At 47.5% G+C, this 26,241-nt stretch overlaps 1 protein-coding gene across 1 annotated transcript; it reads left to right on the forward strand.

Moving 5' to 3' along the window:
* Positions 1 to 836: 836 nt before the first annotated feature.
* COPS3 (COP9 signalosome subunit 3) lies at positions 837 to 24,336 on the forward strand. The gene is made up of 12 exons (XM_081218776.1): positions 837 to 970; positions 4,902 to 5,031; positions 7,398 to 7,510; positions 7,602 to 7,651; positions 9,115 to 9,207; positions 10,697 to 10,876; positions 13,532 to 13,672; positions 15,657 to 15,830; positions 19,068 to 19,154; positions 22,657 to 22,770; positions 23,647 to 23,727; positions 24,017 to 24,336. The coding sequence occupies exons 1-12, from the start codon at positions 916 to 918 to the stop codon at positions 24,068 to 24,070; spliced, it is 1,272 nt and encodes a 423-aa protein (XP_081074902.1). The 5' UTR covers positions 837 to 915; the 3' UTR covers positions 24,071 to 24,336.
* The last annotated feature ends 1,905 nt before the right edge of the window (positions 24,337 to 26,241 follow it).

Raw genomic sequence — 26,241 nt, forward strand, 5'->3', positions numbered from 1 at the left:
AATATCTGTCTTCTGTTTGAGGACCAAATGTTGCCATACAGCATTCAGGGACAGCTCCATCCTACAGTACAAGTGTTAAAGTCATTCATCTATACTTGTCCCAAATACATCAATTTGTTTCCATCTGTATTTCAAGGTACAATTTTTACTATTATATTTCATATCGACTGACTACTGTAATAGCTTCCTAAATGATTCTCTGAGGTTATCCATGTAAAGCCAGACAGCCCTTTCTAAGTGCAAGTCTGATCATGCCACTCTCTTGCATCAAACTCTCCGTGGCGTCCCAATCTTTGGGGGGAAAGTCCAGTATCTTTAACACAGCTTACTTGACGTGGTCCCTGTCTATCCTGCAGCCCCACTTCACACCACTCCCCTCCAACCATAAGTATTTTACGTGGTTTATCGTGAGAATTGTACAGATGGGGAAACAAGGCAGAGGACAGCCAAGGTACTTGCCCAGAGTCACAGAGCTACTAAGTGGTAGACAAGGGATTTGACCGCATGTTGCCTGCCTGGCCGGACTACTACCTCGCAGGAAAAGCCTCAGGGAAGAGGTGGCAATTAAGCCGGGCTTGGAGGGTTTGGCAAGGTGTTAAACGGGACAGCCATTCAGAACAAAATCCGGAAAGGATGTGCCTAACTAGGAGTTCAGTTCCTTCCTTTGCCCACCATCTCCGTTAAACCCAGGGAGCGATTTCGCGTGTGCACAGAACGAAGACGGAAGGGAAAGAAAGCTGCCTTCCGGCGCGGTATCCCTAGAGCGGATTCCATGGAAACAGTAGCTGGGTCCCAGGTAGGTGAGATCTCGCGGTGCTTGAGCGGCGGAAGTGACGTCATAGCCATCGAGGCCCTCCACTGGGTCGCTGGTCCTCATCCCGCGCGCGCCGCCTCTGCCGCCGGGCCGCCGGGAACATGGCGTCTGCCCTGGAGCAGTTCGTCAACAGCGTCCGCCAGCTCTCGGCCCAAGGTGAGGCGGTGGGTGCAGGCCGCGAGCCTGCGTCCGGGCTGGGCCGGGGGTCTCGGCGCTTGGGCCGGGGCTGACGAGCGCGCGAGCTGGGCGGCCTCTCCGCCTGGGTCCCGACCCCCGGCCTCCGCCCCCCGCCGTCGGTGCCCCCTCGGTCTCGGCTCCCGGCGGCCCCTCCCGACCTGGCCGCGCGGCGGGGCCCCTCGCGGCTTGGCGCGCACGTCCCCCGGGGGCCCTGGCTCCAGACTCCCCTCTTGCGGGCGGAGTTGTAACCATTGTTAATTTTCTTACTAATTTTCATGCCGTTGGTTCGTTCGTTTCATCACCTGCGTATCGAGCCCTGGGCCCAGAATTAAAGTAGTTGGCCGCTGCTGTAAGGCCTCTTTCCCCACCCTGTTTGTTCATCTGTGGAATAGAAATGGCCCTACTCCGCCGAGTTATCAGGACTGAGAGGGAGGAACCGTTAAAGTTGCAGGAGCTGCGTCACCTTGGGCAGGCACGCTTCTCTCCTGAGTTCGTCTCCTTGTGTAAGAAGGGCAGGCGCTGCCCCGAGGTTGCTCAGGTGTGGGGCGCGGCGCAGCGCGGCGGTTCTGTCTCGTTTCTCTCGTTACTGATAGGAGTTGGCTTCACAGGTGAACCATATTCTCTAGGCGTGAAGAAGCCATCCATGCGTTCGTTCGTGCCACGGACTTGAGTTTCTCCTTCCCGCGGTGCCGTGTGCCTAGAAGCTTCGGGCTGGAGTCCTGTCTCGGTCGCTCGGTGTGCCAGCCGCCTAATTTCCCCGGGCCAGTATTCTTATTTACAAGACAGAACTAGGGCTGTGGTCGTGAGCATCAAGCAGGATCACTTATCTGAAAGCTTTGCACACACGCTCTGTGCAAGTCGCTGCTTTAGGAGCAGCGTGCCGGACAGAGAGGCACAGGACAGTTGCCCTGCCCCTGTGCCTCGTGCCTGTGCCTCATGCTCCCCGAATAGCAAACGTTAATGAGCGTGTTTCCTCAGCTCTTCTTCGGAATTTTCTCACATGAACCTTAAGTGAAGGGAATGGCATAATGTCCCAGCTTTCTCTGATTGGAGGACGTTTCGTTGGCCCCCATCTGGTTGGGTTCATTTCACACGCACGCTGTGGCCCTTAGGTGTGTTTCCCCTTGGCCTGCACGAGGTGACTGCCTTATGATTTCAGGGTGACCCAGCATTCCTCTTAGGTCTCATCTCAGGATTGGTTATTTAATTGGGGGAAAAGCATGGACTGAAATGCTTAATTGTGGGTGATGCAAATCACTGCAAAGAAGCTATTTCATTCCTGCCGGTGAGATCTCTAACAAGATGATGATGAGTTGGTATTGATATTTCCCAGTTCAACTAGTATTATCACTTTGAAAGGTGATATCTAATGAGATCATGGACTTTCTTTGTTATTGTTTTGCAGTGAGTGTGATGATAATGGAATGTTTATTTTTGGTAAAAATTTAAAAGTATAGTAAGAAGCTCTAGGAATTATCAAAGTTCCTGGCTACAGTCACTTGGATTTTAAGCATTATACCATTTGAGTGTTTTTTAAATTTTTAAATTTTTAAAATTTTATTCTTTAGTAATTTTTATTTATTTGTTTATTTATTTATTTATGGCTGCGTTGGGTCTTTGTTGCTGCACACGGGCTTTCTCTAGTTGCGGCAAGCGGGGGCTACTGTCATTGCGATGGCTTCTCTTGTTGTGGACTCTAGGTGCAAGGGCTTCAGTAGTTGTGGCACGTGGGCTCAGTAGTTGTGGCTCGCAGGCTATAGAGCGCAGGCTCAGTATTTGTGGTGCATGGGCTTAGTTGCTCCGTGGCATGTGGGATCTTCGCAGACCAGGGCTCGAACCTGTGTCTCCTGCATCGGCAGGTGGATTCTTAACCACTGCACCACCAGGGAAGCCCCTAAGTGTTTTTTAATAGGAAAAATCACTCAGTTACTAAATAGAAATAGCTGGTATGGGTAGCTTGAAGTTCAAAATGTGAAAGAGAACTGTTGAGGAGGAAACTTGAGAGGTTAATGCCCATGGACTTATGTGTACCCTCCACTGTCACCAGAAAACAGCTGGTGGGATGTGGGAGTAGAGTGTGGCCGTGGTGTCTGTCATCAGAATAACCCATTAAAATCGGTGAGTCTACACCATTGATAATCGTCAGGGAAATGCAAATCAGAACAACAATGAGATACCACCTCACACCTGTCAGAGTCGCTATCATCAGAAAGTCCATAAATAACACATGTTGGAGAGGATGTGGACAAAAGGAAATCCTTGTGCACTGTTGGTGGGAATGTAAATTGGTGCAGTCACTGTGGAAAATAGTATGGAGGTTCCTCAAAAAACTAAAAACAGAACTACCATACAATCCAGCAATTCCACTCCTCGGTATATATCCAAAGGAAATGAAAACACTAATTTGGAAAGATACATGCACCCCAGTGCTCATAGCACTGTTTACAGTTGCCAAGATATGGAAGCACCTAAGTGTCCATCAACAGATGAATAGATACAGAAGATATGGTACATATATATATATATATATATATATATATATATATATATAGTGGAATACTACTCAGCCATAAAAAAGAATGAAATTTTGCCGTTTGCAGCAACATGGACGGACCTTGCGGGTATTATGTTTAGTGAAGTAAGTCACAGAGAGAAAGACAAATACTGCATGTTATCACCTACATGTGGAATCTAAAAAATACAAGAAACTAATGAATCTAACAAAAAAGAAACATATAGAGAACAAACTAGTGGTTACCAGTGGGGTGAGGGAAGGGGAGGTGGCAAGATAGGGGTAGGGGATTAAAAGGTACAAACTACTATGTATAGAATAAGCTATAAGGATATATTGTACAGCACAGGGAATGTAGCCAATATTTTAGAATAACTATAAATGGAGTATAACCTTTAGGAATTGTGAGTCAGTATCTTGTACACCTGAAACTTATATAATATTGTAAATCAACTATATCTCAATTAAAAAAGAAAATTCCTTGGGGGGAAATTGGTGAGTCCAATTCTGGCCTAATTAGATTCTGTACCTTAGTTGTTAAGACATAATATTGTGGTATTGGGGAAAGATTGGTGGATCAATTAGATTAATTCAACAAGCTGCTTGTTGATTGATTGGGTGCTAGTCAAGCACTGCGTTCTGAAGCTGGGGAAGAGCCGACTCTCCCCCTGAGTTCATGTGAATGACCTAACACCAGGATCCCGGGGATGCAGAGAGCACAGAGGACAAAGAGCCGTGGGAGGGGGGGCCCGGGCTGACTGTTGACGTGAGTGAGTCGGGTCGTGGGGGTCGTGGAAGAGTGGCGAGGGAGCACTCAGCTTGGAGAGCAGCAGTGCAGAGACCTAAGGCAAGAGCGGGGACGCTGGTGTGTGCGGGGAGGCTCAGGAGGCCAGACGGGGCTGAGGGGGGCGTTTGGAGGAGTGTGATGGGAGTTGCACTTCAGAAAGATCAGACAGGTGCCAGCGTGGGCTGTGGGCTGGAGGAGAGCGATGGAAGGAGGCGGACCACTTGGAAGACGGTGGAGTCCAGACAGGAAATGGTGGGGATCTGAGGGAAGGTGGAGGAGAGAGGAAGGAGCGGACCGAGAGGCTTAGCCGTAAGATGAAGTCATAGTCCTGGAGGTGCGTTGGTGCTGATGGTGATGTGGACACTGCTGGCTTGGGGGACCGGAAGCGGGAGTGGAGAAGAGGGGAAACCTTCAGGGGCCAGAGGAGAGTGGGAAGTTTAGTGCTGAGGCTGCAGGCAGGATGTCTTTGGCCCTTCTGGGTCCTCGTCTGAAATGAAGGAGAAGAAATCACTATCAGGCACCTGCAGGTCTGACGTGTGAAGCCTGGGATTTGACGTGCTTTGGTTTGGTTAATGGTATAACTGAATGACAGTGTCGTTCCTTTTTTCCAGGGCAGATGACTCAGCTTTGTGAACTGATCAACAAGAGTGGGGAGCTCCTTGCGAAGAACTTATCCCATCTGGACACCGTGCTCGGGGCTCTGGACGTGCAGGAGCACTCCTTGGGAGTCCTTGCTGTTCTGTAAGGGCGTCTTCCTGTGTGATCTTGTGTACGCTTAACCTCACCGCTGCACCTTCTGGCTTTGGGGTTTTTGGTGTATGCAGTAAGCCCTGTCAATGGCAGTGAGCTCTCTTGCACAACTGAAGTCACGTTGTAGTAGTTACCTTTAACTCGATGCGGCTAATCATTGCTTTTATTTTTATTTATTTTACTTTTTAAAATTAATTTCTATTGGAGTCTAGTTGCTTTACAATGTCGTGTTTCTGCTGTACAGCAAAGTGAATCAACTATACATATATTCCTTCTTTTTTAGATTTCCTTCCCATTTAGGTCACCACAGAGCACTGAGTAGAGTTCCCTGTGCTATACAGCAGGTGCTTTTATATTTTGTTGTGTTTTATCATCTTTTAAAACTCTTATGTTTATACACATTTTGAAATGTATTTTTAAAAATGAATGGCCATCTCAGTTGAGGGCACTGTAGTTTGCGTTTATCTGAATACTTCTGTTCATGTAGTCCATTGGATTCTCCCCACTTTCTAACTTAGAAAGAAAAGAGGGAAGAGTGACAGAACAGGGCACAGGGCTATACTGAGTGAAGTTACCAGTGATCCAGAGCAGCCTTGCCTCCAATTCCCTTCAGACAAGTTTAAGCTGGGTTTTTTTTTCCCTTTTTAAAAAAGCTATAGTTGCTGTACAAGTTTAAGCTGTTTTAAGGCCAAGTTAAATAGACGTTATTTCAATTGGTCTGTTGAACTCTTGTGACTCTGTGTCTTTGACAGTTGAATTCTTTTCTCTTGATGTCGTAGTGTTATAAATTGGGATTATGTGGTTGTTATGAAAGTTGAGGTAATGTAAATAAACTGAGAAGAAATTGACCTAAAGTGAGGGTCTGGCTCCACTTGCACTGAGGTTCTGAGACAGGTCTGCGTCAGGAGGAAGGTGCCGTCGGAACACGGGTGGCCAGTAGCTCACGTGCCTGTTTGAATGTAAATCTTTACGGATGAGTGAAGGGAAAGATGCAGTTCCTCAGCTGCACTTGCCACACCTCAAGGGCTCAGGAGCTGCCTGTAGCCACTGTTTCAGACGATGCAGATGTGGAGCAGGGCCTCCGCTGCAGGAGGTTCTGTGGGTTGGGATGGCTGGGGAAGATTTCTGCCGCCTGTGGTTTCCGATTAAAAGAACAGAAAGCATGATCTGTACACGCGTCAGCTTATGCAGATGTGCATGTCAAGTGAGGTGATGTGTGTGGAAGCTGTTTGAAACTAGAAGGTGTTTTACGTTGTATATCAGTTAAAGGAAACCTGGGAAGAACGCTGACCTTGTTTCCAGGTTCCCTGGGTTTGAATCTATGTTCTGCTGATTATGAGGTTTGAGGCCCTGAGCTTCATATTTTTATTTATAAAATGGAAATCGCAATGCCTTACTGACCTATTGTGAAGCCCAAATGAGATTGTCTGGACACATTTTGATACTTGGAAAGTGTAATTATAGATGTAAGGTGGCATTGTTAAGTAATACTGTATAGATGGAAGTACAAATTGAAAGATGGAGAAATTGTCGTTAGGCAATAATACCCATTGGATTTTTCTTGAAATGAGTTTAAACCATTCAGTTTTTGTTTTTTTTTTTAAAGAAGAGCTTGCGGTTTACGTGTAAGCAATGTCTAAGTGGTGGTAGCTTATGTGATTTCTCCCTCGAAACCTCTCCGACCCCCTCTTGGTGTTTACGGTAGCCCTTGGTGGCACCATCTGCCCGGTGGTTCGGGCTGGGCCACCTGCCTGAGTCGTCCCTCTTCTCAGCGCTCCGCTCCTTCCGGGCCTGCCCTGCAGCGAGTTTTTCTCCCAGGTCACCCAGCATCCCCTGGGTCCTGGGGCAGCACTGTGACCGTGAGCCGCCGCCGTGGCCTCCGGCCAGCCCGTAGCTTCAGTGTGTTCTGCTCAGGCAGTTGCCCATGCGGGTTTCTAGGTGAATAAAGCAGTACTGAGCACATTGGACCGCAAAAGAAAAGTATTTTAAAAAATTTTTGGTTATGAGTTTATATTCAGTTACTTCACGGGTATTAAGGCAACCTGATATTTGGCCTCATTTGACGGAGTTTTCTTTTTTGAAAGTTCTTTTTTGGTTGCGTTGTATTTCTTGCCTAACTGCTCTGGGTAAAAGTTGTTCTTTTTTAAGCATATTTTTCTTAACCTCTATTTGTGTCCATGTTCTGTGTCTTGACTGTGCAGAGAACCAGGCCAGGAGAATCTCACAGATTCCAGTTCTTCATTTTTAAAAGTACTGTGACTCCTTTAACTTCACACAGCATTGGAGGCAGGACGGACAGACTTCTCCAATTCCCTGAGAGACGCCAGGACAAGTTGCTTCTTTTCTCTGTGTTGTAGGTTTGTGAAGTTTTCTATGCCCAGCGTTCCTGACTTCGAGACGCTGTTCTCACAGGTTCAGCTCTTCATCAGCACTTGTAACGGGGAGCACATTCGCTATGCGACGGACACCTGTAAGGGGAACAGCTTTTTCTTCTTTGCCACGGAATGTATTCTGCCCTGTAGTCATTTATATTTTCAATATTTTATTATTGTTGTGTCTAGTTGCTGGGCTTTGCCATCAGCTAACAAATGCACTTGTGGAAAGAAAACAGGTAAGAATGTTATTTGAGTATTTATAGTTGTGTTTCGCACGCCTCTAAACTGCACAATGCGCTGAGTGTAAGGGTTCCAGCCTGGTGTTGAGACCCTAATGCTTGGACGTATGTGGTCACTGTGGAGAGCTCAGAGCATCCTCTGCGGGGCTCTGACCACAGGAGTAGTGCCTCAAGGGGGGAGGCTGCTGCTTGTGTTTGGAACTGCCATTCTAGCACCCCTTGTGCTGTAAAATGCCGCTTTTTTGTTTGTTAATAAAACTTTTAACTTGCAATTATGACATAATTTTAGCTTTACAAAAAAGTTGTTAGGTTAGTATAATTAATTGCCATAAATGCCCTTCACACAGAGTCCCCAGGTGTTAGTGTCTTACCATACTTGTTCATTCTTTTCTCTTTTTCCTGAGCCACGGAAAGAAAGTTGCAGATGTGATGCCCCTTTACCCTGAGTGCTTCAGCGAGTGTTTCTTAAAAATTAGGACAAATTAAGACGTTCTCTTACATGACTGCAGCACGGTGATCAACATGAGGGGATGAGCACTGATCGACTCCTTTAACAATCCGATTTTACCAGTTGTTCCACTAATATCTTCTATAACAGAAGAAAATCTCAGATCACGGGTTGAATTACATTGTTGTGTGTCTTTAGTTTCCTTTAATCTGGTAAACTCTTTATTTTTTGTGATATTGACACAAGTTGTAATTTGTAAGTTTCTTTTTGATTTGAAATTCAACCTTAAACTAGTGTAAAAGAGGCTGAAAACAAAGAGCCAGTTGGTATTTTGTAGGAGCACCACATAATTATTGTTTGAGGGAGACAGACGGTTAAACCCGACAAGTCTTTACTGAAAAAACATGTTAAGTTCTTCAGCCATTCTATGGTCACACCTCCTCTCCAGAAGCCGACTGCACCTCGTGTGGTCCTTGGTCTTGTTATTCATGGTCAGGGCAGGAAAACGGTCCTTTTGTGCTTGGAACTGCCATTCTAGCGCCCCTTGTGCTGTAAAAGGGGCTTGTGGTATCACTCTCAACAGTAATTTACCACCAGGTAAGAGATGTTGCTGGAGAGAATTTACAGGTGACACCTAGGCTGCCCTGCGGGACAATGCCAACGTCCTTATCCACAGTTCAGTCTCCTAAGCATAGGTCTCATCTGTTGTAAATAATTTGTAAAATTTTTGTTTAGCTGTAAGTATAATGAACTGTTGAAAATGTAATGTTGCTTTTGATTATTGATCTCCAATAATTAGAAAAAGCTTTATGATTTAAAAAGTTGTGCTGAATTACTCTACATATCACAATAAACAGCTTAAGACAACATTTTCTGACTGAATAGGGACAGAAGTTTCGTGAGAGGCTGTGGGACCCTCCTCTTGTGGTTTAGAAGAGCCCATCAGTATGTTACTTTCGTTTCTAAGTGACAACCTAGGACCCAGCGTGCTGACAGGTGTCCTTTCCGACAGCCCCTGCGCGGAATCGGCGTCCTTAAGCAGGCCATTGACAAGATGCAGATGAACACAAACCAGTTGACCTCCGTCCATGCTGACCTTTGCCAGGTGAGCAGCTAGGGGTTGCCCTGAGTCACGGTTGGACTTGGTGAAGATGGCGCTGTGTTCTAAGCCTCGGAATGTGTAGCTGCCCCTGTTGCTGGGAAGGGAATCTTGGGGCTACTGAACGCAAACCATCGACTGAGGCCCAGCTAGTCAGCTCGTGATGTGGGGACAGGTGGGGTGAGTAGCGCTTGTGACCGTAACAATCCCAGTAAGGAGCTCTGGAACCTGAGGACGAACCAGGTGACTTCTTACACTTTAAAGTGTTGTTCATGTATTTATTTTATTTTGTGTGACTCCAAACCCAGATGGCAAAGGGGGGTGGTACATAATGAAGCCCGTCTCCCACCTGCTGACTGGCCACCCATCCCTTCTCTCCAAAGGAAACTGGAATTAGTAGTTTCCTAGGCATCCTTCCAAAGATGTTTATGCACATATAAGCAGATATGTTTATATTTGTTCTCTCTAGTTTTTTAAACACAAATACTAATCTATACAATGTCTTATGTACCTTGCTTTTTTCTTACTGTGTCTTGGAGATGATTCTCTGTCAGTGCTTTACAGCTGCAGAGAATTCCATAACATGGGTTTAGCCAGTCCCTGTGGGGTATCTAGATTGTTTCTTTAATGAATAACATGGTATATGGATTATTTCAACCACGTGTTCTAATTTCACATGGAGACGTGCACTCTTTTTCTTTCTTTCTTTCTTTATTTAATTTTATTTTTTGGCTGCGTTGGGTCTTCGTTGCAGTGCGCAGGCTTCTCATTGTGGTGGCTTCTCTTGTTGCGGAACACGGGCTCTAGGCGCACGGGCTCAGTAGTTGTGGCTCACGGGCTCTAGAGCGCAGGCTCAGTAGTTGTGGTGTGTAGGCTTGGTTGCTCTGCGGCATGTGGGATCTTCCCGGACTAGGGCTTGAAGCCGTGTCCCCTGCATTGGCAGGCGGATTCTTAATCACTGCGCCACCAGGGAAGTCCCCTCTTTATTTCTTCTCAAAAACTTTTGTGATGGAGGTGTGACGTACATACAGTAAAGTTTGCAGATCTCAGGTGTACAGTGAGTTTGTGCCTGTGTGTGCCCTGTGCCGCATCACCCAGACACAGAACTTTGCTGGATCTTGCTTTCTTGAGCTGCACATTCCCTACACTTACCTGAGGGGTTCAGACATGGAAAAGGAGTGATTGGAGAGAAACTGTTCTTACTTCACCAGGGCAGTGAAGAGAAAAGGTCATACTTGTCGTGCATCTGTAAATAGATTGGCTTTGCTTCATTTGTGGGGCCCTTTATGTCATAGCCGGTTAGTCTTTTCTAAAGAAATGCTATTGTATTCCGAATGCCTAAGAAAATGGAATAACGTGCTGACATTTAGATCCTCTTAGTCAATAAAATGTAAAGCCAGTTATTTTCTAGAACTTTCCGGAATCTGCAAATTTGCTCTTTCCGCTAAAGCCGAAGTGCACCTAGAATGATGGCTTCGTGTCAATTTTTCCACAGCTGTGTTTGCTGGCAAAGTGCTTTAAGCCCGCCCTCCCGTACCTGGACGTGGACATGGTGGACATCTGCAAAGAGAATGGGGCCTACGAGGCCAGGCACTTCCTGTGCTACTATTACTATGGCGGGATGGTCTACACCGGGCTGAAGAACTTCGAGCGAGCACTCTACTTCTACGAGCAGGTAGTCGGCGCTCCCCCGGGGGCGTGTGAACTCGCAGGCTCGCGGCTGGAGCTGCAGGGGAGGGTCCTTTCAGAGGCTGTTTCCCTGTAGCCAGGGGTGCAGGACAGGGGAGGGATGGGCACTGTGGGGCAGGTCTGACCAGGCTTTGCCACAACCCCCATCTGGTTTGGGTTGAGTTGTGTGTACCTCTTGACTTTGTAGCTTCCTTTGCGTGTGGGGAAGGGATGGAACTGAGTGACCTTTGACGCATCTTCTTGTTCTGAAACCAGATGTGACGTTCGGTTAAGTTTTTCTTTCTTTCATTGTTTTTTTTGGCTGCACCGTGTGGCCTGTGGGATCTTAGCTCCCCGACCAGGGATTGAACCCAGGGCCACAGCAGTGAAAGCGCTGAGCCCTAACCACTGGACTGTCAGGGAACTCCCGAGTTTTTCTTACTTTAATAAATAAAACGTTCTTCTGGTCTGTAATTCAAAGGGTGTGAAGGAGTACACAGTGAAAAGTGCCCCCCACCTTTGTGTCTGTGTAATGAGACATATTGAGCAGTTCTGCAGCTTCACTCAGGGTCTAACAAAGATAGACAGTACTGGCTAAAACCAGTGTTTTAGGATAAATTTGCCAGACGTTCATAAGTTGTTTTATTCAGAGCACATGTTCGGGTAATAAAAGACATTCCAAGCCTCAGAGGAGCTCATGGTGTATTTGAGATGCTGTAGAAATCCCCACGCAGACCTGTGAGTGGGCATCGCCTCAGTGAGCGGGGGCTGACCACCATCGCTGGGGGCCTAGGGCAGGGTGACCACAGGTGCTGTTGACAGGGGCGGTATCTTTCAAGGACGTGACTGGTCAGGTAGGACCTTCCAGGGGACTACATTGACCGTACGGTCACAATTTCAGTTCCTCAGAAAACTGCGAGCACACACCTGCAGCGACTGAACGTGCGGTGGCTCTGCAGCCCAGCAGAGGCAGGATGAGCCGGCCGATGGTCTAGGGGTGCTGAGACATGGGCGCGCGGCAGGAAGGTGCGCGGTTCTGTCACAGAGAGTTGAAGTGTCAAAGACACAGCATGTTTATGTTTACAGCTAGAAGACTTTTACCTGATAATCCACATAGTCCCTCTTTTGCCCAAGTGGCAGTCTACTTCATGGCGCTGTGTCTTCGTGATGTACATCAGTTCCAGGTAGTATTAGTACCTTAATTTCAGGAGGTGACACAGATTTTGTTTTACTGCCTTTTTAAAATCCAAAAGAAGGATGTACTTAATGAAAAAAATTCAGATCACACAGCATTATATAAAGTAAAGAGTGAAAGTAGCCTCCTCCTCTTACCCCATGCTCCATGTGGACCTGGCAGTTTACCAGCCCCCGATTGGTGGCGCTTGAAGCAGGTTTGTTGCTTCGCTATTAAAGCTTCACTATTAAAGCAGTGTTGCGTGTGGATTGTTGCACTTGTGTTCTTATGCACTTGCATGAGTGTTTCTGTTGAATAGTTCTCAGAAGTGCCTTATGGGCTCAGTGGCTTGGATTCTGATTTGGAACATTTGGGCTGATCTGGGTGTGATAGTTTTGAATTCTTAACCCTCATGAATCCAGGTGGAAAAAGGTGGAAAGGCAGCCTCAGAGTGGGAGGAAATATTGGCAGATCACATTTCTGATAAGAGACTTACATCCAGAATGTACAAAGATGTCTTAAAACTCAACAATAAAATTTTAAAAATGGGCAATGGGTTTGAATAGACATTACTCTAAAGAAGATAGGCAAATGGCTAAAAGCACTAGTCATCAGGGAAATGCAAATCAAAACCACAGTGTGATACCAAATCACACTAGCATGGCTGAAGTTAAAAAGAGAGCCAGTAATGTGTTGATGAGGATGTGGAGAACTCAGAACCCTCATTACTGCCAGTGGGGATGTACAGTGGTGTGGCCGCTTTGAAAATAGCTTGGCGGTTCCTCAAAAGGTTAAACCTAAAACTTCCATATGACCCAGCACTTCACTCCCAGGATTACACCCGAGAGAAGTGAAGACAAATGTCCACTCAAATACATACATGAATGTTCATAGCAGCATGATGATTCATGTGGCCAGATGCCCACCAGCTGAAGATCTGAGTACACAAAAGGTGGAGCACTGTTTGCCCATAACACAGAATGAGGTCCTGACACAGGCCACTGCAGGGGTGTGCCCTGAAAATGTCACGTCGAAGCTGCTCACAAAAGACTACATGAAGCCATTTATGGCACTTCCCTGGCGGCCCAGTGGTTAGGACTCTGTGCTCTCACTGCCCAGGGCCTGGGTTCAATCCCTGGTTGGGGAACTGGGATCCCATAAGCCACGCAGCGAGGCCACACACACAGAAAAAAGCCATTTATATGCACTGTCCAGAGTAGCCAAGTCCATTGAGACGTGAGGTAGAGGAGTGGTTGCCTGGGGTTGGGGAGTGGGCGGTGACCACTGACGGCCTGGGGTTTCTTTTTAGGGGGTGAAAATGTTCTGAAATTCGGTAATGGTGATAGTCGCACAGCTTGGTGAAGACACCAAAGCCCAGTGAGTTGGATGTGTTCAAAGGGTAAATTCTAGAGTTATTAAAAGGTCGTAATTTAGTATAAGTGCTCTTTTCCTAATTCAAGCTCCCTTGCTGTCTTCACTCCTGCTCAGGCCATCGCCACTCCTGCTATGGCTGTCAGTCACATCATGCTGGAGGCATATAAAAAGTATATTCTCGTTTCTTTGATACTGCTTGGCAAAGTGCAACAGCTGCCGAAATATACGTCTCAAATTGTGGGTAGATTCATTAAGGTGAGTTTTTAAAACAGAAGGATTTCTTAGGTGACATGTTTTGTTCATAGGAAATTGTGGTGATGCGTAGCTCTGTAGTTGTTTTTTTTTTTTTTTTTTTTTTTTTTGCGGTACGTGGGCCTCTCACTGTTGTGGCCTCTCCCGTTGTGGAGCACAGGCTCCGGACGCGCAGGCTCAGTGGCCATGGCTCACGGGCCCAGCTGCTTGGTGGCATGTGGGATCTTCCTGGACCAGGGCACGAACCCGTGTCCCCTGCATCGGCAGGCGGACTCTCAGCCACTGCACCACTAGGGAAGCCCTCTGTAGTCTTATTCTACGGGCCCTAGCTCTCCCAGCACGTTAAATTAGCAGATGCTCACTTGCCGCCTGCTGGGCGTCTGGCAGAGCCCAAACCCTCCCAGTCCGTGCACACCGATCACCTGACGGACCGCGATGTTCCTAGGAATCTGTTTTCACACTTTTGCTCTGGGTGATCATAGCTGTAGATGTTTAAGGTCCTAGAAAAGCAGTGCTGACTCTGTTGGACTCTCACTTTGACCAAGTGCTAGGGAATCTTATTAGACCCGAAGCGCTGTTCACAGAGCTGCTCTTGTTTCCCTGAGGACTCAGCCCTGGGACCACGTGAAGAAATGACCTACTTTTTTTTTTTTTTTTAAATACATGCTCATGGGGTTTTGTTTTTGTTTTTTTTTTTTAAACTGAAGTCACTATCATTCTGATAAAAATTTTTTGCTGACCCTCCTTTTACAAAATTCAAAATTTCACTAGATCAGTGTGAGTCTTCCTGATGAGAAGATTTCCGTGCTGCCTTGTTGAGGGTGGTCCATGTCCTTCTCTAAGAGCCCGTCGTACTTCTCGGGCTCCAGGCTGCTAGTCACAGATGGGGGCATGGGGGTGGGTAGAAGGACGCGCAGGTTTGGGGAGCTCCCGGGGAGATTCAGGTGGCCCTAGGAGGAGGGCCTTTGTAAGGTGAGGTCCCCATGACTCAGCTTCCTTCCCCACAATTGTGGTTTGTTGGCTGTGATATCAGCGTGGTGAAGAGGGCACAGGCTTCAGGGTGGGGATGCAGGTTTGAATCCGTGTCTCCGGACCACAGACCTACTCGTGGGCCTGGGTCCGGTTTCCCACGTATAAGAGAGGGAACGCGTGCGCACATATAAGATAGAGGGGAACGCATGTGCACGTAATAAGAGGGCAACGTATGTTCACGTAATGAGATAGAGGGGAACGCGTGCGCACGTAATGAGATAGAGGGGAACGCATGTGCACGTAATAAGAGGGCAACGTACGTTCACGTAATGAGAGGGGAACGCATGCGCACTATGATAGAGGGCAATGCATGCTCACGTAATGAGGTAGAGGGGAATGCATGCGCATTTAATAAGATAGAGCGCAACGTATGCGCACGTAGTAAGCTAGAGGGCAACGCATGCGCGCGTATAAGATAGAGGGCAACGCATGCTCACGTAATAAGATAGAGGGGAACACGTGCGATGGTGAAAGCAGCACATCTCTTGAGTGCGCCCTCAGCCCTGTTGTTGTCTCTGGTTCCCCCAGAAGTAACGGGTTGTCCCGTTGCGCCCGGTGAGGTATGTGTGAGAGGGAGAGGGAACTGAGAAGAGTGGGAATTTTCCTTCTTCTTCCCAAAGTGGTTTATCAAGAGGAAGATCAAGAGCCACTGATGGAGAAAAAAGACCTGTGTGCCTTTACTAACTGTGTGTACTGCACTTGCTGTGCAGCAGTTTGCTCTGTACTACAAAGTGGGTGGTTTTTTTGTTTGACAGTAAACTACTCCATGGTGCATTTCTATCCTTGGTCTTGAAAACTATGCATTTGCTTTGGGTAAATTATAAATTGTTAGGTAACAGTAAAGGATGTTGAATGTACTTACTCCAAATTTAGTGCCATGTTTTCTTTTGCGTCTTACACAGGCTCCGTTCCTCTAACTTTCGAATCTGGTTTCTTCCCGCCTGCACACCTTTAGCCTCTTAGCAACGCGTACCACGAGTTAGCGCAAGTTTATTCCACCAACAACCCCTCGGAGCTCCGCAACCTGGTAACCAAGCACAGCGAGACCTTCGCTCGCGACAACAACATGGGGCTGGTGAAGCAGTGCCTGTCCTCGCTGTACAAGAAGAACATCCAGAGGCTCACCAAGGTGAGGCCCTGGCCGGGCCCCTCCTGACCCTGGGCTCCTTTTCTCCCCTCGTCCCCCTCAGCACCGAGGCAGCAGCTCAGGGTCTCATCCTGAGGAAGAGCTCCCCCCGCTGACTCCCTAGGGCACTTTGATAGGGGCTTTTGGTCTTTCCAGTGCTGGGGCAGGGTATTTGAGAAGAGGGACAGGTGAAGAGCAAGAGGTAGGAGATACGGCCACCCTGGGAGGCAGAGACAGGGAGCCCGGGGACGTGGCCATGTTGCCCAGGACCTGCGGCGGGCTGACCCACACGGGGGCACAGGGCCAGCACACTGGAGCTGGGGGAGGTGAGCCGATGGTGTGTTTTCTATTTTCAAGATGAAAATAAGCCTAATGGCTTTTGATGACGGAAAATACGCTTACTATCAAGTGTTAAAACCGCCCAGGAAAGTGTAAAAAGAAAAACGCAGCTCCCCATGAGCCAGGAAGGCGCTGCTGCAGGTGGTAGTAAACCAACAGAGAGCGGCGGTGACCGGGACGGCGCAGCTCTTCTCCTGGGGCTCAAGGACGGTGTGGTCGGGCTCCAGGCAGAGGAGGGAAAAGGACGCTGCTCAGTTGATGCGAGGGCCAGGGAGGCTGGAGGGGACCAGGGGGAGGAGGGGCAGCCGGGGAGGCCGCCACTGCGTGGGGAGAATCGCTCCTCGAGGAGGAGGAGGAGGGGAGGGTCATTGCACATGAGAAGGAGGCCCCTTCCACACACTCCAGACATCAATCTGTAAGAGGAAGACGGAGAACGCAAAAGAGAGAGCGACTCAAAGAGGATGAAAAACAAATGTCCTGTCAGAGAAAAACCAGCTGGACCCATAGGGTAAAAAGACCGGACCTAAGAGATTCAAGGTGACCAGCAGCTGAATTCTCCCCACAGTGTTTTCCATTTGGTCCAGGTGCCAATGCAGCTGCTCTAAGTACAATAAATTTCTATCTCACCATCGAGAGGAGCTGCTGGGAAACAGCTGCACCCGTAGGTGACTGGTACTGGGAGTTTAGATGAAAAACCAAAATGTGAACAAGGAGAAAAGACAGTGCACGTTCAAAAAAATGTTAAGTTACAAAATGGCGAATGAAAGTTAAATGAAGAATTAGAACTTAGGGAATCTAATAAGTAGGCATCACTGCGAAAATCATCAGTTAAACTATCTTGTGAAATAGTCAACCCCAGTTCATCACTTTGGAATCAGTTGATAGCTTATACTGAGAAGTCGGTATGCTTTGTATGGAAAGTGCAGTTTTCCATTTTGGATCGGATAAATACGGATCCAGAGTGTGACCGACCAAACATGAAGGGCCTTAGGTGGCCAGTCCAGGGCGGGGCAGTGGCTTCACAGTCACCAGCGTCCTGGTCCTGCTGTGCTGACTTAACACTGATTTGAGTCCGCTGGGCTGATAAGCCCTTCCCGGCGGCCTTGGGGGGGCATCACAGTTGCTGATGGGCAGGGGCGCCACCATAGAGGATGTGTGGCGTCATGTCCTGGTGTTAGAACAGTAGATGGAGCATCAGAGGATTTTCCAGCCAGGTTAGTATGTTATTCAAAGGGCAAAAAAGTCAAAGGCTTTTTAAGAAGTCTCAGCAGGGGTACTGTATGTGGGTGTCGGGACGAGAGGCTGGCTGCAGGGCAACCAGGGAAATGGGGTTATCATGTGAGGCTCAGGTCTGCTCCACATTTGTGTTTTGTGGGCGTTTCTCTAAATCCCTCTGCTCTGTGTGTAGACACTGCTGTTCACTGTAGTTGGGATCATATTGTATGTGCTGTTCTGTACTTGGCTTTTTTCACTGTCTTCACCTTGTTTCCATGGCAACATGAGCCTGCATCACAATGACTGTACATCATACTCTGTTGTACAGATGGTCACAACTTACTCAACCAGTCCTCTTCTGGTAGACATTCAAGTGGAAGTTTCTCCCTGTTTTGAAATGGGGAAAATGACAGTTCCGGGTATTTAGAAATGTTCACTTTTGAGTCCTCATTGGCGCTAAACTACTTACTTAGAATTAACAGTAGTTTCATTTGGAGAGGGCGTGCTACTCTTTGAACTAAAGTATATGTATCAGAATTTTCGGTCATTGGCTTATTAAGAATTTTCAACATCACAGTCTTAACATGGCCTGCTCTGAAAATGCCATCATTGTAAATATTGCCAGCTGCCCTAAAAAAAAAGAGTTCTTTTAATTTGTTCCTGAAAGGGGGCATTTTCATCAAGTCCCAGGCAAACCAATGATAAACACTGGTTTCCTTTTAACTCCCTATTTGTTTACACATTCTAGCTTTGAATTTTGAAGGGCGAATGTGATTTTTTTTCAATTTTATATTATTTACAAGGTAATACGTTTACAATACGAAATTCAAAGACACAAAAATCTCCATCCAGTTCCTATACCCCAGCCGGCCTTTTCTTTCTCCAGAGGCAGCCTGGTGTCACCCGCCTCTCGGATATCCTTCCAGAGATCATCTGTGCACATAGAAGCACATGCATTCATATGCATGTGTGCTGTCACACGTATGCACTCTTTCCTTGTACACAGATGTGAGCATGCTGTAGACCCTGGTTTTTTGTTTGTTTTTGTTTTTGTTTTTTCTGCGGTACGCGGGCCTCTCACTGTTGTGGCCTCTCCTGTTGCGGTGCTCCGGACGTGCAGGCTCAGCGACCATGGCTCACGGGCCCAGCCGCTCTGCGGCATGTGGGATCTTCCCGGACCAGGGCACGAACCCGTGTCCCCTGCATCGGCAGGCGGACTCTCAACCACTGCACCACCAGGGAAGCCCTGTAGACCCTGTTTTGCATCCTTTTTTATATTTAACAATGCACATGTCTTGGATTCTTTTCCAGCTCATAAAAAGTGTCCACACTCAGTAAGTTTTTTACAACTGTGTAGGAGTCTGTTCGTGTAATTGCGCTGCACTCAGCCAGCCCTCTACTGATGGACTTCTAGGTGGTTCCAGTCTTTGCCGTTGCAGGCGGTGCTGAAATGGTGGTGCACACGTCATTTCACATGTACAGGACACACGTGTGGGATACTGTTTAAAAGTCATTAGTCCTCTAGAAAACTGAGGCTAAAACCTTAGTCATGTCATCTTCACAACAAAAAGTTACCTCGTACAGTATTGGAAAGCAAATTTTCAGAGACTCAGTAGAACTCTGTACACATTTAATAGAATTTTCCTCAGCGTTTCTACTTGTGATTAATTAACTTCTGAATTTCAGACCTTTTTAACACTGTCATTACAAGACATGGCAAGTCGTGTGCAGTTATCTGGACCTCAGGAGGCAGAAAAGTATGTCTTGCACATGGTGAGTGTGTTGCTATTTTTCAAAAAGTAATCACTGGATTTTTGTCCTTGTAAAGGTAACAGGTGTTTACGATAGAAAATATAAAGGAGGACGAAGGGGGCCCATCCAGTGTCAACCACTGTGGACATTTTCGTTGATTGACTTACAATCTTTGGGGTTTTCCTGTGACATGTACTCATGTGTTACACACAGTGGTGTCTTAGCAGTGCTCCGTATTTATATTTTCGTCGTCACAGTTTTTGTGAATATCATTTAAAACACTCATGAAATATTTCAGATAATACAAAGAGACACAAAGCAGTGCTGCTCTGCCTGCTGGTCTGTGATGAGCCACGGATGAGCCATATGTGGGGCAGGGCCCTGCTGCCCTGAGGAAGTCCTGTGCAGCGAGGTAGGGGCCTGGTGACCTCATGGGTGGCAGTCTGACTCACCCCCCTTCTGGGCCGTGTCACCCCGAGACCACACTCAGAGCAGATACCCACGCGCTCAGCTCCAGATGCAGATAGCAAATGTCACAGGACCCATTTACTTCCCAGTTGTAACTCCGCACTCCCCAAATTTAGATACGCATTTATTTATTTGTTTTTTTATTTATTTGTTTTTTAAAGGTTGGCGTTTTTATTTTATTTATTTATTTACTTACTTTGGCAGGGCTGTATTGGGTGCTCGTTGCGGTGTGCGGACTTCTCATTGCGGTGCCTTCTCTTGTTGCCGAGCATGGCTCTAGGCACGTGGGCTTCAGTAGTTGTGACACACGGGCTCAGTAGTTGTGGCGCACGGGCTTAGTTGCTCTGTGGCATGTGGGATCTTCCCGGACCAGGGCTCGAATCCGTGTCCCTTGCCCTGGCAGGCAGATTCTTAACCACTGCGCCACCAGGGAAGTTCCTGGATAAGCATTTAAATGACTTTGTGATAACCCACCAAGTTGAAATAGCATCATTTACTTACTTATTCTGTTACACAAGCGCACGTCTCCGATCTGATCCACCAAGAGCAAAGCTCTGTCCTCAGCCCGGGTCCGGCGCACCTTCTCACGCAGAACGTCAGCACTCTGCGTTTCCTGCTGGTGATCGCCCCTGTGGTTTCAGGAGTGGTGCCGGGTCAGGATGAGGAGTCATGAAACTTTTCAGTTGTGATAATGGAGTATTTTCTTTCCATAGTTCAATTTACAAATGTTTGGAGGTTTTTTCCTTTCCTGTGTTTGGAGGTAATCCTCCAAACACAGACACACATCCCAAACAAGCAAAACCTGTCCCACCTCCCCAGCCTTGGAGCGCCTGCTGAGAGCACCTTGCTGCCCACAGGGTTCCGTCCCGTGGGTCAGCCGCACCCCTCCCCGGACTTGTTCATCAGCGGTGGGGACCAGTACGTGAGTGGTGCGGGCACAGCTCGTGAGGTGCTTGCCCAGCCCAGACGGACCCTGACAGGCTCCAGACCAGCTGGCGATGTTTTATCTGCCAGAGACACGTGGCATCTGCCAGGGCAGATGTTTGAGGACGTTTCTGGTTGTCACAGCTGGGGTGCTACTCACATCTAGTGGGTAGAGCCAGGGACGCCGCTCAAGCTCCCACAATGCAGAGGACAGCACCCACCACAAAGAATTAATCTGGCTCAAAATGTCAATTACGCCACACCTGAAAAATCCTGCCCTACCGTGTAAAATTTATGAAGGCAGGGATGGTTCTTTAAATAAGACTCATTTTTTTAGGGCAGTTTGAGGTTCATAGCACAGTTGAGGGGAAAGTACAGGGTTCCCTGCCCCACATGTGCACAGCCTCCCCTTGTCAGTACCCCTACCAGGTGGGACAGTCCTTAGCAACTGACAACCCTACACGGATGTGTCACCATCCAAAGGCCTTACTGTACATTAGGGTTCGTTAATGGTGTTGGACGTTCTGTGGGTTTGCACAAGTGTATAAGGACATGGATCCATCATTATAGTGTCGGATGGAGTATTTTCATTGCCCTGAAAATCCTCTGTGCTCTGCCTATTTGTCCCTCTCACCCCTCCCCCACCTCCACTGATCTTTTTATTTTCTCTACAGTTTTGCCTTTTCCAGAATGTAATATAGTTGGAAACATACAGTGTGTAGCCTTCTCAAACCTGCTTCCAGCCCTACCTCTGCCTAGAAAGGTTATTATTATCCTGATTTCTATCGTCCTATTTTTAGTTGTGTCCTATTTTTGAGTTTTATATAAAAGGAAACGTATAGCATATGTACTTTGGCTTTTTTTGCTCAACACCATGAGATTCATGCACAGTGTTGCGTATCATTGTAGTTCGTTCATTTGCAGGGCTGCAGCGTTCCACTGTACGAGGCTGCCTTTCCGTTCCCATCAGGGGACGCTTGGGTTGTTTCCAGTTGTAGTTATTACAGAGAGTGCCACTGTGGTGAGCCCGGTGTGCATGTCCTTCCCCTTTGTGAAGAGGCAGCTCTCTTTGCTCATGGGGTCAGAGTTATGCCTTCTGTTTAGTGTGTGTTGGGCTGTGGGTGTTTCATTAACTGGGGCCCATCCCTTTCCAGGATGGAAAGGAGCAGACCAGCTCAGGCAGCTCAGTTCCACTGTGACAGACCACTGTCACCTGGGGAGCAGTTTGTTAGAATAACAACACCTGTTTGGGATTTTATTGGCTTCTCGCTTTTTACTTCATGGACAGGATTTGGGGGTGAGGATCAAACAAATAAATCCCCAGTTGATGCAAAGAACAAAGACCTTGAAACTGCCTTGGAATCAACACTGGCAGAAAGTTTTCTTAAAGGACCAGAAGATAATTTCTACTGGGGTGAAACAAAAATGTGTTAGGGTTTCACTTTTTAAAATGCAACGGCAACGTCAGTTATATCTCACAGAAATTTTCTAAAGATGTAAGGGCACTTCTGAAACATTATGCTAGAGAAGCAAGACACAGAGACCACATATTGTCTGACTCCATTTATATGAAACATCCAGAACAGGCAAATCCATAGGGCAGAAAGTAGATTAGTGGTTGCAGGGGGCTTGGGAGGAGGGAAAATGGGCAGTGACTGCTTAAATGGGGTGGGTTCCCCTTGGGGGCAGTGAAATCTTTTGAAACAGGGTAGAGTTGGTTGCTGCACATCACAAGTGTAGTTGAATCCTCTGAATTGTTCACTTTAAAATGGTTAATTTGGGACTTCCCTGGTGGTCCAGTGGTTATGACTCTGTGCTCCCAGTGCAGGGGCCACGGGTTTGGTCCCTGGTTGGGGAACTAAGATCCTGTATGCCGCATGGCCAAATAAATAAATAAATAAAACAAAATGGTTAATTTACCTTATGTGGATTTTACCCCTTCACACCTATCTTGGCCCAGTGCGCATGGTAGGTATTGAATAGATATCTTTGAATAAGCAGGTGGTGCTTAAAAATACACATACAGAATTATTTGTTTATTGCTTTCTGTTATTTCTCCTGATTGTATTGAAACACTGCATATTCACATAGTTTTTGGGTCTAAACTGCTTTCCTGATTTCTCTTTTATAGATAGAAGATGGTGAAATTTTTGCAAGTATTAATCAGAAGGATGGGATGGTCAGTTTCCATGATAACCCTGAAAAATATAATAACCCTGCCATGCTTCATAACATTGATCAGGAGGTAAATACGAATGCCAGGTGTTTTGGGCTGCTGTTTATGGTGTTATACCTGAAATACTGACTGTATGTTCCAGGATAATTTTAGCTCTAAATACGGGTAGTTCCCAACTAGTTTCTAAGAACATCTTATTTCTTAGAAAGTTAATTTCAAGGTGAACTCTCCCAGGTTGTACGGTTATAAGTAGATGGTGGGTTAGCTTATTTGTCTAGCTCACCAAAGCCTCCTTCAACTCCTGAAACACTTGAAGGGTCTTAGAATCGGTACAGTTTTATCCGTACCCAGTGGCCACCTATACTGTAGAGCCTTCAGTAACGTGAATCTGGAGCCCCAGCTTGGACAGTCAGGAATCCCCGTCTCTGCAGGGGGAGAGTGTGCAGCTGGAGGAGACGAGCCATGCGCGGTGGCCCCTGGGCAGCAGCGTGGGCCACGGAGCGCGTCCTGCTCTGAGTGCTTGCCGGGGTCTGGACGTGAGCCAGCATTGTGTGGGTGGTCTGGTTTCTTCCCTTTGTTTAGGCAAACGGATTGAACTGAACAGCTCCAGAACCTTCAAAGCAGTATGTCTCCACAGTCTGTTTTTGGCAATTCCAAGTTTTCTTTAAAAAACCCTGAAAACGGGAAGGTTTTTTTTGTAACTCATGTGATGGCAAATGAATATTTTTAGGTTTCACTGCAAAAGATGTCAGCGTGTTTGATGACGAGGTGCTGCCCCAGGTCCTGCTGTACTGTGTTGCTGGCAGAATCCAAAACTTCTGACTCCAGAATTCATCTGGCCCCAGAGTTGTGACCCTGTAGCACCCACAGTAATAGTCTAGGCTAAAAAGGTGAAGTTGCCCTAAACCCGCTCACTCAGCACGTCCATGCCTGTCTTCCACGCAGATGCTGAGGTGCATAGAGCTGGACGAACGGCTGAGGGCCATGGACCAGGAGATCACAGTGAACCCCCAGTTCGTGCAGAAGGTGACTGGGGCCCCCTTATTCACGGAGTGGGCCGGGCGGGGCAGGGTGGCATCCTCCATCAGGAGTGTGAGCTTGTGCCCAGAAGCCGTATCGGGGAGGTTCACAGAGACATACTTGCTGGGGACGTTTCCAGACTCCAGGCTGGAAGTGTGTTTAGGGATGAGGGTGGGGGTCCCAGACCTGCCTCCCCCGTACATGGGGTGGCGTCCTCGGGGGGTAGGTGTCTGGGGCTGGCTGGAAACCCTTGGCCAGGGCAGACAAGCGCACTGCCTCTCTCCCTCCCTTCCAGAGCATGGGGTCGCAGGAAGACGACTCGGGAAACAAGCCATCAAGTTACTCCTGAAGCCAGGGCTCTTCCTGAGTTTCAGAGAAGCCTTCGCCGTGGCCGGGGCAGGTGTCGGGAGGGCGGCAGGGAGGACCAGGCCCCGTCTCACCTAGACGTTAAGACACTGTGTTTTGTTTTGACGTCTTCGGTCCTGTGTACTTTCAGAAAACCATCCTCTCTGCAAAGAAAGGAAAACGTTTTCAAACTTTAAAGCCTGTTGTGGATTTATTTATCCTCAGATTAATGTGGTTATTGCATTAAATCTACCTTTTTGTTTTAAATTATTTGAACATTGGCGTGTCTTCTGTATCACTTTTTTCCTCTGAAAAGCTTTTAAAGAACATATTCATTGTGAACAGATACAGATTTTAGGGATTATTGGAAGATGTGAATCTAAAGTTGGTATCGGGACTTCCCTGGTGGCGCAGTGGCTAAGAATCCACCTGCCAATGCAGGGGACACGGGTTTGAGCCCTGGTCCAGGAAGATCCCACACGCCATGGAGCAACTAACTCTGTGTGCCACAACTACTGAGCCTGTGCTCTAGAGCCCGCGAGCCACAGCTGCTGAGCCCACGTGCTGCAACTACTGAAGCCCACGTGCCTAGAGCCTGTGCTCCGCAACAAGAGAAGCCACCGCAATGAGAAGCCCGCGCACCGCAACGAAGAGTAGCCCCCGCTCGCCGCAACTACAGAAAGCCTGCGCACAGCAACAAAGACCCAATGCAGCCCTAAATAAATAAATAAATAGTTGATATCAGTTGCCTTAAAAAATAAAAAAGCTGGGCGAGTCCATCAGGCCGAAGCTAATGTTTTGTAATTAGAACTCACGTTTACGTGAGTGACAGGGTGGCTTGTGAATTGAGCAGATAGGCTGTGCCCATGGGGACCTTCGGTGTGGGGGCCGCCCTTTTGGAATCTCGGGCTTTTTTGTGAGACGAACACCAGACTTTGCCGCTTTTTCTTCAGAAGCATTTTCTGTTCATCTGCACAGTTGCATTTTGATTGTGTTCAGGGTCCCTTCTCTTCAGAACTCTGGAATGCATCTGACTCGGGTCCCCTGATTTAGCCCCAGGATGGTGTGGAACCTCTGTAAGGTGTGCTCAGATTAAACTGGAATTTGGTCCTTAAAGAACCTCTTGCTAGTAACATTCGCTGTTTAAAATGTGTCCAGTTGTGTAGTCAGGCACATTTTCATTATTTACAAAAAGAAACTGTGAAACCTCATGCCTAAAAGGTTGCTCTAACAGAGAGGCTTTGGGGTCATGTGGTCTGTCATGACGACCACTGCTTTGCTGCAGGAAAGCAGCCACGGAGCATCTGATCTGTAAACGAGAGGGTGAGGTTGGCTCCAGTAACGCTGACGTAGAAATAGGCGAGGGCTGGATTTGACCCCTCATCCATGCTCTCAGTTCTCCAGCTTAGATGAGCTATGTCATTTTCACGTGTACTTCCACGTGCCTGCACTTAGGAAAGAGGAAATATCTAATGGAAATTTTCCGGGTTTCCCTGGTGGCACAGTGGTTAACAATCTGCCAATGCAGGGGACACGGGTTCGAGCTCTGGTCCAGGAAGATCCCACATGCTGTGGAGCAACTAAGCCCGTGGGCCACAGCTACTGAGCCTGAGCTCTAGAGCCCACGAGCCACAACTACTGAACCTACGTGCCACAACTACTGAAGCCCGTGCACCTAGAGCCTGTGCTCTGCAACAAGAGAAGCCACTGCAGTGAGAAGCCCGCGCACTGCAACGAAGAATGGCCCCCGTTCACCGCAACTAGAGAAAGTCCACGCACAGCAACGAAGAGTAGCCCCCGCTCACCACCACTAGAGAAAGCCCACAGGCAGCAACAAAGATTAGCCCCCACTCACCACAACTAGAGAAAGCCCACAGGCAGCAACGAAGACCCAAAGAAGTCCAACATAAATAAATTTATTAAAAAAATTTTTTTTCCTTCTATCAGTGTGGCAAGTTACACAGTTTTGTTTTTTTAAAAACAATTGGACAACTTCTCATTTACCTGGATCTGAATTAAAATCACCTCAACTGTGAGAATTCTAGTAGTTGCCAGTCATGGCTATTTAAGGAAAAAGTAACTTTCTTGTGGGCTCCTGATGTGGATGGACACTCTTAGATTTTTCCCCGAATAGTGATTCATTGAAACACCGCATTATTTTGAAACTTTGATTTC

This window comes from Mesoplodon bidens, assembly GCF_964165515.1.
Source record: "Mesoplodon bidens genome assembly, chromosome: 19".
In the NCBI taxonomy this organism is placed as follows: domain Eukaryota; kingdom Metazoa; phylum Chordata; class Mammalia; order Artiodactyla; family Ziphiidae; genus Mesoplodon; species Mesoplodon bidens.